Source organism: Gavia stellata, chromosome 20 (assembly GCF_030936135.1).
Source record: "Gavia stellata isolate bGavSte3 chromosome 20, bGavSte3.hap2, whole genome shotgun sequence".
Taxonomy (NCBI): Eukaryota; Metazoa; Chordata; class Aves; order Gaviiformes; family Gaviidae; genus Gavia; species Gavia stellata.
In genome coordinates, this window is record NC_082613.1 from 11,290,187 (window position 1) to 11,303,174 (window position 12,988).

General features: G+C 52.8%; 1 protein-coding gene across 1 annotated transcript; it reads right to left on the minus strand.

The window, feature by feature from the left end:
* Positions 1-766: 766 nt before the first annotated feature.
* Positions 767-10,663, minus strand: ADA (adenosine deaminase). Its single transcript, XM_059827266.1, has 9 exons — positions 10,550-10,663; positions 10,257-10,400; positions 9,308-9,423; positions 6,843-6,967; positions 4,269-4,340; positions 3,855-3,956; positions 3,034-3,101; positions 2,411-2,540; positions 767-1,136 (listed from the first exon to the last, which is right to left on the minus strand). Exons 1-9 carry the CDS (start codon positions 10,561-10,563, stop codon positions 1,035-1,037), a joined length of 873 nt encoding a protein of 290 aa, XP_059683249.1. The 5' UTR covers positions 10,564-10,663; the 3' UTR covers positions 767-1,034.
* Positions 10,664-12,988: the final 2,325 nt, after the last annotated feature.

The window sequence follows — 12,988 nt, forward strand, 5'->3', positions numbered from 1 at the left end:
GTGACATTGGGCACTAGCTTATTAATTTACTTACTCTGTTTTAATAGTGCCTAAAGATTACATTAAGTCAGGAAGAGGGCAGAATGGTTAAAACAGGCAGTCGATCATGGTTTTTGCAAGTCCTAAACAAAGACAGAGGAAGAGCAAACTGCAGCTCACAGGAATTCTCCAGGATGAGTACAAAACTGGGAAAAGTCCCAGAAGGCAGATTTTGGCCCAAAAGGGTAAAAATATGTTCCAACTTCCTATGCATGGCCATGGCCAGCTGTGAGCACAGCTGGAGCCTGAGCTCAAGGTGTGCGCTTCTGCGGCAGTGACATTGGGAGGCCAGATACACGGGAGTCCTTATCCAAGAAAGGATGCCAAAAAACCTGTATTTTTTTTTTTAAATGCCCTTCAGACCTGTGCACGGGCAAGAGCACCAGCTTCCAGCTTGTTCTTGTTCCAGTCTTGTTAGTACAAGACTTACCCTGGGTAAATATAGCTGTGGCCAAACCCTCCTATCCACACAGACAGGAATAAAGCCTCTGTTTCTGAAGTGCCTGCTCACTCCCTGTCAGCACTAACACACCTTCTTCCTAGAAAGGTGAAGATTAACCCAGGCCACAGTCACAGTTAAAGGTAGTTATTTCTGCGCTGCAGACAAGGGCTAGGCTGGTCAGATAAAGCAGGGCAAGAGGGAAAAAAAAAAAAAGCAGGGCAAGAGGGAAAAAAAAAGCAAGGGAAGTTATGCTGTTCGCATTTGCAGTATAGAAAGACTCGCAGATGGAGAAGGGAGTCAGGCCAGGAGGCAGTTTCAGTCTGCTTGCACAACAGCAAGATAGGAAGCTGGATATCCATTTAGGAGAGTTTGTAGGGGTATAAATAGGTGTACGTGATAGCCTGATTCTGTTTAGCACTGTAAGGGTTAACACAGGGCTGCCAATAATAGAGACCGACTCCAGGCACCTTCTCCCAGTGCTCCCACTAACACAGCGGAGAGCCAAGCACACATGAAGAAGGGCCACCACTCCATGCTGGCTCGCAGGGATGGGTCACGATGCGTTGGGGACCATCCCATAGGCTTCATACAGCGTGTCCAGCAGTTCCTGCTTTTCCTTCTCAGGTAAGAAGCTGGACTGAGCTGCGTTGATGTTCTGGGGAGGCAGAGGGGGAACACAAGGGAGACATTAAGACACATCAGACATGAACACGTGGTTGTGCACCTCCCAACATCTGGCTCTGAGCAGCCACAGGCGAGGGGTAGTGTAAAGTTTCCACTCCAAGATTCATTTCCACAGCCTCATTTTACAGGGCAACTGCTCTGGCCATCACTAAAAACAGTCCTAAGAGGAACGAGGCAGGCACAAGTAAAGGTCTTTAAATACTTTGGAGATTTTAGGATATGCACTTTAGACCCACTCCTACACTCCCAGCTCCCCTTTGGACAAGAGCCTCTCCCGGCACAGCGGTGGTGGCAGCCTGATGCACCGCTGCTGGGACACAGCCTGGCTGTGCAATGCAACCTGCTTGTGTGTCTTGTGCAGGGAGCTTTCTTTTATTGCACAGGAACAACCTGGCTTTTGCAAGAGCAGGAGAGGACAGCTGGCAGCAGAGCAGCTGTGGATCCAGGATCCCGGAGCTCAGGTCTGCCCTTGTTCCCCCTTCCAGACCCAGAGAGTGATGTCTGTAGGAGAAAGGGACTTGTTCCTCCAGCCAGAGATGAGAGCAGGATTGATGCTCTCTTGTAAGGTGCATCCTGCACTTCCCAATCCAAGCAAGAATTTTGGGAGACACGTAGGTGAAAGTGCTGAGCATGACTTTAAATGCAAACCAGGAAAACTTCCCCTAGCAACCAGGTTAGTCAAACTGTTATCCTGTCCTTCCGTCTTGGGTAAGTCATTAGAAAATCAAGGATGTAATCAAGACACATAAATGACTGTGTGCGCCAAAACCGAAGGCAGCAGTCACTCTGTTTCCAGCTCAGCCGTTGCATACTCATGTTATACATGCAAAAACTGCAAGCACTTTCATACCTGCCGAATCTTGCTAATTCCTGCGCCAGGCCTTGAAATAACCTACCTGCAATTCCAAATCCAGAAAAAAAAGCAACAGGCACCTTCCTTCCTTACTGCTAAGACCTGCTGTGAGGATGTCAGTGGACAATTTCCACTCTGACCTGTTCCCCGCTAAGCCCAAAGCAGTCAGCCCAAGCGATGCAGCCCCTGCAGAGCCCACCCTGCACTCGCACCCGCTGCTCCCCGCAGCATCCCCCTCCAGCCAGCTCAGCAGCCGCCCTCAGCCTCCTGCTTACAAGGCCAACGCAGCATTTTGATTTCCATTAAAAACTCTTCAGCTGATAAAGAAAAAGAGCGGGTTGTTCTGGGCTGCACCAGGACATCAGCAGAGCATTCAGCCGAGGCCGACTTACCACTCTCTTGAACTCCTCTTCAGTGAAGCCCATGTAGTCCTTCACTATGCTGTAATCCTTGTCAATATTTGAGTTAAAGATGAGGGGGTCATCCGTGTTTATAGAATAGTTAGCGCGATCCTTCCTAAATCTGTAAGGAAATTGGGTTGAACGGGTGGGTAAAATACTGGATATGGCACTTGTCGCGCACTTCCCAGGGTAAAACGCAGTAAAAGCAAAGACCTCGCAGCTGTCCCTGCAGCTTGCATTGCTGGACCCCAACACCGGGCTCGGCTTGTCTCACCACTGCTCCCCACTCATCTGCCTCTCCGGTGCAGCAGGGAGCAGGGCGTCTCTTACCTAGAGGTTCAGCAACCTCAGCTCTCACCCACAAACCAGGGCTGGTGGCCAGCGTGCAGCATCTCGTGCCCCACAGCTCCGAGCAGGGGCAGGACAGCCTCTCCGAGGGACACCCCCCCACACATACCCCCTCCAGCTGCACCGGGCCCCCCTGTGCCAAAGGGCGAGGGTGCACCGCATTTTCCTAAGTGGTTAGATGTGCATTACCTTTGTAAAGCAATAACGCAGCTATAATCGACCCAGATCATGGTTATTTAAGATTGTACAAAACTGAGAAGTCTTACTGTGCTACGGGGTGTTTCCCAAAGTCCGGAAGACATGCTCCGGTGAGATAACTGGACCAAGGGCACACCTGTTTGCAGGAGTTAAACACGAAAACCAGAATCACCCACGCAGATCTGAACCCCAGCTGTGTGCGCAGATAGCTAAGCACGCTGGTAAAGCCAGATACAGGTTTGCAGCTTTGTTCACAGCTGCCTCTCAGCTCCGATGGAGCAGTGCACGTCCCAGGACATGGATGCGAAGAGCCCACAGCCCGTGTGACAGAGGCAGGAGCCAGTGGGATATTTCCCATGACCAGTCAGCCACCAGCCATCTGTCAACCACAGCTAAGAAACCACTGGCATTGACTATATACATATATATTCCATATATTAGTTGGATACACCCACTCCGGGGAAAAGCCAAGGAAATCCGCCCATGCAGGGTAACTCCCAGGCACTTCCACCCTCCGCCCAGACAGGCTCTGGTGCAGCAGCCCGCTTTGCAGGAGGAGAAGCCTGCAGGCTTGAGGTATATAAATTAGTGAACAACTGCCCAAAATTTATCCTCAGCCAGAACAGGATCCATTTCTCTCTGCTACACACATTGCTCTGCCTTCTGCAAGCCGCTGTGCTCGCAGCAAGGACCCAGCAAACAGCCAGGTGTCACCACCAGTTTTGCTGCGGAGCTTTAGTCATCCAGGTTCAACGGCAACATCACCATACGCGTGGTCAGCACTCGGGTGCCAGGTCGTGTCCCTGGCTGTCACACAGCCCCAGTGAGGGCTGATTTTCTGCTCAGACAGCAGCTACCTGGCTGTCACCCTCCCACCACACATCCTTACCTCAAAATGCATCTTTGCTCTCAACAGCTCCTTGTAGAGCTCAGGGTCCTCCAGGACATGGTAGCCATGGCCAATGCGCTCAGCCTTCAGGAGATAAACTGCCTAGAGAGCACGAGAAAACCACGTACAGCCTCTGAGCACCAGCTCAGCTCCTGCCTGCCCCGAGATCCCTGCCCCACCACGGGTACAGCCCACGCCACCGAGCCAGCTCCGGGGAGGTCCTTCTCTGAGCGGTCACGGCCAGATCTCTGCCGGGCTCCCCGGTATTTGCTCTGCTATGAATACAGGGAGGACTTGGGCTCCTCTGTCCCCGGTGCAGGGGATGCAGGGGCACTTCCCACCCCTGTCCCTCTCTCTGTCCCGGGATGCCCCGGTCCCTCCCACTCCCTGCCCTGAGCCAGGAGCTCCTCGTACCTCCTTAATCATGGCAGGCGGGCCGGCCTCCCCAGCATGGACGGTGCGATGAATCCCGCATCTTTCGGCTTCCTGCAAAGCAAGGGAGGACACGCTCCTGTCCCATCACCTGCAGCAAGGTCAGCAAACCCCTAGGCTGGCTCCGCTCTCGGGGGCACAGCAAGCAACAGGGCTTTGCGCCAAGAGCCCCCAAATCACGAGCCCCACGCCCCGAGAGGCACACGCTCTCTGCTATAGCACAGGCTGCGAGAGAAGAGCTCAGTAATGCCAGAAGCAGAGAAACTTAGAAAGCCCGGTTACCTTCCTTTCCCCTGGAGCCCAGCCAGACGCCTCAGGGTCTTTTAATACCGGGTGAGCTCACCGCTGCCTCCTCTCCAGACAGCAGCAAGCTCAAAGCTCTCCTTCCTCCACCCACTTGCCCTTCTGCATGAACCCTGCAGCAATTCCTGTCTTTGAAACTTCTACATTCTTGGCCAGCTGCAGCCAAGTGGGAGAATTTAAAAGCCCCCAGGGCAGAGATGAAGGGATGCTCAGACACCAAGCGCTTCCCCCCTGTAAGGGGCTGGGGACAGAGGCAGCCCAGCTGGGAGGACGTGTGGGTGCAGCTTTGGGGGCATTTCAAGATGCTCTCCATGGCCATCCCGAAAAATCCCTTACCAGGGTGACCACTCTGGGCTTTGGGAAGCTGCACAGCCTTGAGGGAAGCCCGGCTCCTGCCTTGCTGGAGAAGGGCCACCCAGCCTGTGGCGTCAGGCAGGCTGCAAGCCCCATCTTGCAGCAGACGCTCTTCCTGGGCACTCCTTCAGGGCTTTTCACTCATGGGTTTTTTTTTTTTTCAGCTACTTAATTTTCAGTTCCTCATGTGCTGCACACCCAGACCCAGCAAAGGTCAGGCCAGGCTCTGTCTGGGCTGTCTACAGGAGAGCACTGTGTGCGTTGACCTGAAAGGCACTCTGTGCTCCCTACATTTAAGTGAGTGCTGATTTTTCCCAAACAGCTAATTTTTGACACTTTTTAAAATAACAAATCCCTCTGGCTGAAGTACCAGACCAAGAAGAGAGACACGCTCACACCAGCATGGAGATTTTCCACTTGTTTCTACACAGGATGAAGAGAAACCAGAAACCCTCACGCCCCCACTCCCAAGACAGGCATCCTTAACTATCCCAACAGGAGCCAGGGATACAAGCAGAGGGGTCAGAAAAGAACACAGGCACCGGGCCCCTTCCCCACTAACCCTCCTGGCTGCCAAAGCTCCCCCATCCAGGAAGGAGCTCACGTCTAATGTCCATCCATGGGCATATCTTCCCTGGAGTGCTTTAATCCCTTTTTCAACGCATTTGTCCAAGGACACATGGTGCTTCCCTTGGCTTCTCTTCCAAGGGTCCCTGCTTCCTTGGACATGGTGGTCCCAGGATCCGTGACTCTACACGTCCCGGTGCTCTGCCGCAGCCAGCAGCCACAGTCGAGTTTTCGCTGTTATCTGCTTTTTCCCCTCCAGCAGCCCGGAGAGCTCCCAGGCAGAACATGCCTGCCCAAGGGACATCACAAGTCTCTCCAGTTTCCCTGGATGCATTACGTACCCCATGGAGCACAGCAGCAGTATTTATGGGGATGTACTTCCCCGCCACACAGGCCAAGAGGGGCCGACGGACGGGAGCGGGGTTTGCTTCAGCATCTCAAAGCCTGAGTGAGCCCCCAGCACAGAGACAAGAAGCATCCTTCAGACAGAGGAGTCTGGACCTAGGTACTGCTAGCACACCAGGGCAGGATGAGACGTGCCTGCCCATCAGTTAATAAAACCCTGTGCCCACGTCTCAGTTTATAACCACTCAGTTCATCCAGCACGGCAGAGCAGCACAGGCTCCCCTGTATCGGCTCCCACCGACGTGACAAAGACCCTGAGAAAGCCCCGTGTCGTTTCAGCCCTGAGCACTGCTTGCAAACCAGCGTCCTTTTTGGCTGTGACGGTGCACAACCTCCTCTCCCACTGATGCAGGGGACCAATAACCCCAAACTCCCACCAGCAAAGAGGAGCGAGGTGCAAAGCTTTCCCTTTGAGCTGCTGCGAGGTGCTGAGGTTTAGTGAGAGTCTCGGATCAGGCTCCTGAAGCCATTCCAGCGTTTGCATTTGAGATGATCAGATAAAAGCACTTCAAACGTGGAGCAGCTTCTCTGCTCCCCAGGTGATTTCTGCCAGACTGGAAAGGCCAGTCTCTCCCACCCTCGGCCACGGTTTCGCCGAGCCCCAGGAGCAGACCCCAGCCGACAGCAGTGGGGTGCTGCCGGCGGGGACAGAGGCTCCACGTCACTCACGTCGCACTCAGTGCTACGGGGTAGCGTGCTGAGCTCCAGCTCTAAGGCCATGTTTAAGCGATGATGCCTGCCATTAATCATTTAGAAAATATCAACAAATACTTCTGCTATTTAACAGAATGTTTTTAATAGCTGCAACGAATTTTTAAGCTGTCCCAGCTGTTCGCAGTCCAAATAACATACTGCGTGTCCCCGCACGCACGTCCCCTCAATATATGTTTTTCTCATCATTTCTTTTAAGAAGCTTATTAAACAAACCTCGTAAGCCTTCTTGTGCTCAGAGGAATTCTCCACCTTCAGGGACTCATCTCCAGCCAGGTCGATGGCCACCACAGAGTTGTTTCGATACTTCTTGCAGAGCTCCACCACCTCTGGAGACCAACCTGGAAGAGACAGTGCCAGGGTTCAGGAGAAAGCATTGGTAAGAGTCACACCTTCAGCATTTTTCTAAACAAATCCTGGTCATATAACTAGAAGGCTAGAGCTATTTTCTTTGGTCTTCCCTAAAATTTGGTGCTCAGAAAGAAAACTAACAAACTCCTAGGAAGGTCTGCCATCTTCAGGCAAATAAAAGCTGCCAACTCATTAGTCCATCATCAATCAAAGGGAAATCAAATGCGTTTACGACCTATAAAGCTGCTCTCATGATGTTTTTCTGCTCACTTTCAGCAGGAGAAAGAAAAAGAAAACAGAAAAAAACCCTCCAAACACCACGGTGACTCTGCAGTTGGCCCAAGGCAAGCTGAACTTCACGGCCCAGGTGCTGTAACATGACGTGTGGGAGAAACCCCTCAACTCGCTCCTCAGCTTTCTCCCCATCCCACACTGGGCAAGCGGGGGGGAAGAGAAGAACCACCCCGTCAGATGTGTTGTGTCACGGAGGAGTTTGGGCTGGGAGGGATCTCTGGGGGGTCCCTGTACGACAGTCAGCCCTGCCCTGTTGCAGAGCACCCTTGACTCGCCCAGACGAGATGATGGATGCTTCTCCTGGTGGGAAGGAGCTGGTCAGCCGCCTGGAAGGTGACCTTTAACACTCGCAAAGTTTTATCTTTTTGGCATCAGTGAGAAGGAGAGTAACAAGTGGCCAACAACTACTTCAGAGCTATCTCTGATCAGGATAGAGGATAACCTCTGAGAAAGGACATGCATCTACCAGCTCATGTAGCACTTACCCTTATCAAAAAGGCCAAGAAACAGAGATAAACAGTAGTGTTAATTATTTACAGGCACCTGCTGTGTACATACAATCCCAAAATCATACGAACACATAAGAAAACGTGTGCAATTGCATCTTCTTTTTTCATCAGCTTCCAACTCACTGGGTTAGAGCCATTATTTTATTAACAAGTTTAATATGAGCTGGTTCTGCCTGGCATCTCCACCCTTCTCTCAACAGTTCATAAATTACAGGGTGGCTTCTCGCCTTGCAGCACATCCCAAATGCAGCACTAAAGACTCTTGTATCGGGCTCATCACTGGCTCTGGGTAAGAGTTGGTGCCCTGGGACACAGGCATGAGAATGCCAACTCAGTTGTTTGCAGGAGCAATCCCTTTTGCTGTGCAAGCGCACGCTGCACGCGCCCTCGGGTGCTCCTGCCACCGTCTGCCTTTACCACTTGGGCGTTGGCAGGGACCGTAACTACAGACAAGCGTGATGCTGCCTTACAGCTTTCCAGTTTCTACAAAGAAAGACGTTTTCTTCCTAGAAACCGCAAATTTAAGGGTCAAGTTTTCAAGTATTTAAGGGTCAAGTATTGTTTGGGGTTGATTGTGCAGGCAGGAAAAAAACCCACTCTCAAATCTCCCAGTTTCCTAAAATATTGTTTTTCACATTTCTAGACACAAATTAACCATGTACTCATTAGCAAAAATCTTTACACCATCCACCCTACTAAGCTTACATAAAACTTGTGAGATATGAAGATATTCATAACAAAGTCTTCACGCAGAACAGCTACTGTCATACAAGCTCGCTCTGACTGCATCTTTCCCTAGAGGAAGCTGCTCACAGAACTCAGCAGCCAAATGAAACACTGGGAATTGGGTTTTCTTCCTATTCTGGATCACAGCACCTCTTACCGACGAAGTTCAGAGCTGCTGATTTTATAAAAAACATTTTATATATGTGACTTAAGTATATTTCACTTGTGTTTTCAGCTTAAAGCAGCAGAGACTGCAGCCAGCGGATTCTCTGGCTGACCCATGGTCCAGACTAATGAAGGAGTATGGTGCTGTAGCAGCATGACCATGAGCAGGGAAAGTGTGAGATCTCATGCCCGGTCCTCCTCCCGTGACTGTTCGCTCTTGGACCCACCAGACGGTTGTGGCAGATGCAACTGCTCACTGTGGCAATGGCTTCAACCGGCCCAAGGAGAGCTCCAGCCTTTGGGCAGGGAGCGAGGTACGAGCAGAAATCGCACCTTCCCCAGGAGAGGACAGAAGAGCCCGTTTTGTCTCTCTAGCAAGACCTTTCAGATACTGGTTGTACCCACAGACCCCCACTCTCACATCCAGCAGACCCCTTGCCCATAGTGAAGGGATCAGAGAACCCCCACCAAGAAAAAAAACCTACTTCTCAGCACTGTCTGGTCCCGCATCAGGCCCAGAGCCACAGGACCCGCGCTTTCCCTGCATTTCTGCAGGGACCTGAACCCAGGGGATGTCACCCCCCGCCACGCGTCAGGGAAGGGGAGCAGAGCAGCAGAGGAGCTGCAATACATTACTTGGCATATGGCGCATGCAGCATAGAATAGACCTGGCTTTGATGCGGAAATCCCTTTCTCCATCCTGTAGTCCCTGATTTACGAGGTTAACGACTTCATCTGGAGTGAGGTCTCCCCTGCAGGGAAGAAAAGCTGTCAGCGAGAGGCTGGACACCTGCCAGGGAGGCAGGCGGGAGCCGCAGGTCCAGCCCAGCATTCCCATGGGACATGCCAAGCAAAATCCAGGCTTTCTGGGGTCCCACTCGCCTTAACACCCAGAGGAGCCCAACACGACTGCCCAGAGCCAAAAAGCACCTTTTACACCCATGCCATGCCCAGATCTACCAGATGTCGGGCACAAAAGCATGCAAAGATGATAGTAAGATTTAGAAAAGCCTCAGGAAACTGGATGCCAATCCTGCCCAAGCAGAGGAACCCGCTCTTTGCCAGCGCATGTCATTAGGGCACAGAACTACCTGCAGCCAGGCAGGGACGAGCACGAGGGCTCAACACCCACCACAGCACATTTTGCAAGGGGTCACAGAGCCCAGCACTGAGGGGATGACATGTAAAGAAGGGATTGGATTGCCAGCCCCCTCCAACATTGCCCACCGTCTCTGCCAGCACAAATTCACATTTTGCAGGCAGGCAATCCATATCTGAACACTGCTTTCCCTCGCACAGAGAATGGCTTCAGCCAGAAGTTTAAGCACAGCTGGTCTGCACATGCAGAATTAGGTGCCCAAAGCAAGGGATGTCAAAACACAGCAGCACACAGAGGTATTATAAAAGGAAAAATCCTATCGATGAGGAAGAGAGGTGGAAGAGTGCCGGCGCTCGCTGCGTTGGAGAAGAGAGGAGGTTTGGTTACACCAGACTTTGAACAAACGCTGGCTGACCAGCAAGGGCCATGCCTTCTCCGTGCCTGACTGGCCACCCACCGGCTCCCTGGCATGGTGGGATCACTCACTCTGTTTGGCCCCAAGGGATGGGATCCACGCGGCAGTTGGCCAGGAGGTGAGGGCTGTACCGGACCTCCACGTAGATGACGCCTTCTTTTGCTTTCGTTTCCACGAGCTCGTAGGCGATCCTCCTCACCGCCTCACGGTCACCCCTGCAGGGACGGCAGTGGGACCCATCACCAGGACTCGTCACCCTCGGGGCACACTGGGGACAGGCGAGGTGACCTCCAAGGCTCAGCAACGTTAGCCAAGGGGTCCTGCCAAGGGTTGAAGGGGAAGAAGCAAAAAGCAGGGTACTTACGCAATGGCAGGCATGTAGTGATTAAACTTCTCTAGGAATTGGGTAAGTGTCAGTGGTGTTTTGTAGCTGACATGCTTCAGGAGGTCATCAACAGTGCTGCCAGGGAGAGGGACCCCTCTTTTCCTGGAAACAAAACCACATGTTACTGACAGGGAAGGCTATCACATTTTTAATCAGTCCATTTCATACAGCAATCGCATCCCGAGCTGGCAGCATTAACCTCCATTTCTTCACAGAAAAGATACGGCACACGTTGTCCTTCCAAAATCTCCTTGCAAATGCAGCCCTGAATCTCAGCAGGGAGGAAGGCAATTCAAAATACAGGCAAAGCACAAACAAATCGAAATACAAGCCCAGACTGACCCGGCAGGAACAGAGCCAGAGCACATTTTAAGCTTAAGAAGGCGTTCATCTAAAGGGGCTCTGGATTATTTCTTGGCACCTCCTAGTTCTAGCAGCAGAATTGCCAAGTTCTTTAGAAAAGTTAATTTCCACTTATGCAGGCTCAAAGGCTTCAAAAATCATGGAGACACTCCCAGGCCCAGGATCACACACGTGGAAGTGTCGTGGCTCGTGCATTTAATGCCGGCAGCTCCTGCGAGCGAGCCGGTTCCCAAGCCCAACGTCGTGGTGGCATCTTCTCTGATGGGGACACCTCCCATGCAGGAGCAAATGGCAGTCCGAACAACTGCTCTCACCAAAGGGATGGAGATGGTAAAGCCCACCTAAACTCTTCCCAGAGGGAAGATGCTGTTTGTCCCTGGAGAGCCTGGAGTCCCGGCTGGGTGGAGGTGTCCCTGGTGCGGTGACAGCCGGGCTCAAGGGGGCTGTGAGCCGAGGATGCTGCCGGCTTCCCAGGCAGGCTTCGCCACCCCCACTCCGCGGGCTGTCACTCTGCCCATGAATGCCAACCTAAATTAGGAATAATAACTAGACATTTGTTTTTAATCCTCTTTCCTGCCACAGTGAATTACAGCCAATTGATGGATCTCTCTGCTAATAGAGACAAAACACCATAGACAGCTTTAGCACCCCGATGCCAGCAACCGTCTCGATGAGCAATCCGCAGGGAAGCAGCCCAGAGGACCCTGCTCCTGGGCTCCGTAAACATTGCTCATTCCCCGCTCAGGCAGGAAGGAAACCAGCCCCATGCTCAGCCTTCGCATGCAACCTGCACAGATTAAGTTGCTGGCACTCGGCAGGGGACAGTCATCACTGCCAAGGCATCGGTTTTCCTCCCCGCCTTGCCCTTTCCATGACACTGACACATCAGTCTCTGCTTCAAGAACCAACCCGCATCTTCCTCCACCTGCCCAGGGAAAGTTTCCTACAGCAAAGCCATTTCCCTGGCCTCTTTCGTGTGCTTCCCGAAGGATTGCTTCCCTGCAGCCAGCAGCAACGACGCTTTGGGATGATCCGCAGTGCAGAGATGCTGGAGCCAGGTCTCTGGCTGAGGGGGTCTGGTGGATCTTGCCAGCATGGCTTTGGGAGCTGCTGCTGCCCCATCCAACCCACTTGATAGTGGGAGTCTTCCCGCAGCAAAGCTGCCCCAGGGGAACGTGCTCATGCCCACCAGCACCTCGGTGTCCTGCCCAGAGCTAGCTCCAGCCACGGGCAGCACCACGCACACCGTCCCACTGTGGAGAGGGCACCTCTCCGGGGGACACCCAGTCCCATGAGGGGTCTGCCACGGCTCTCAACCCTTTGGCTGGGCAGGGGGGGATGCAAAGCCTGACCTTGGAGAATTTGAGCCAAAGCATCTAAAAATGGCAGAGTTCAGCCACTCCCCAACGGGGGCTTGTGCATCCCAGCAGCTTCAGGTTATTTGTACGTGGGTCAGCCACCAGCTGGCAAATTTATTTCTAGCTCTTTACCTTTAAAAATAGACCACAAGCAGCTTTCTGTGTCCAGGGTGAGGTTATTAAGGCAGTCCCCTACGGCCTCCTACACTGCCCGTTGCTTTTACATTTGTGGGAGCGCTAGTTTTAGAGCCCGTGAATAGCACAGCCTTGCTCCACCCGAGGGCTGGCAGCCCCGGGGGATGCCAGTGCTGCTTAAAAATAAGAGGGAACTCAGCACACACTCGGAGGATGAAGGTTTCTGCCCTAAGCAAGAGAGAGGCACGGGATCCTCAGATGGCTGGTGCCTCCTGGGCTTCAGGGCTCCTACAACCCTCCTGGGGCACTACACTGGCATTTGTCCTTTGCTGGCAGCAGGGACCCGGCAGAGCCCCAGGAGTCAGCGCTGACTCTTCTGTCCATGGGGACTTGTATTCCAGCCCTGCAGCCCACCAGCCGCAGGGGCAGAGCCAGCAGGAACCCCGACTCAGCTCGCCGCACAGGCATCCTGCAACAAATGAGATGGACATCTCTGATCCACCTTCTTTACTCTGACTGCACTGCAAAATGTATGGCTGCTCCCTGCGGAAAAAGCTGCTTT

Coding starts and splice junctions, on each gene's coding strand:
- ADA (XM_059827266.1), bottom strand. Junction 4,341..6,842: donor AGCACAAGAAGGCTTACGAG/GTTTGTTTAATA, acceptor CTTGCTTTGCAG/GAAGCCGAAAGATGCGGGAT. Junction 1,137..2,410: donor AAGAGGAGTTCAAGAGAGTG/GTAAGTCGGCCT, acceptor CTGCCTCCCCAG/AACATCAACGCAGCTCAGTC.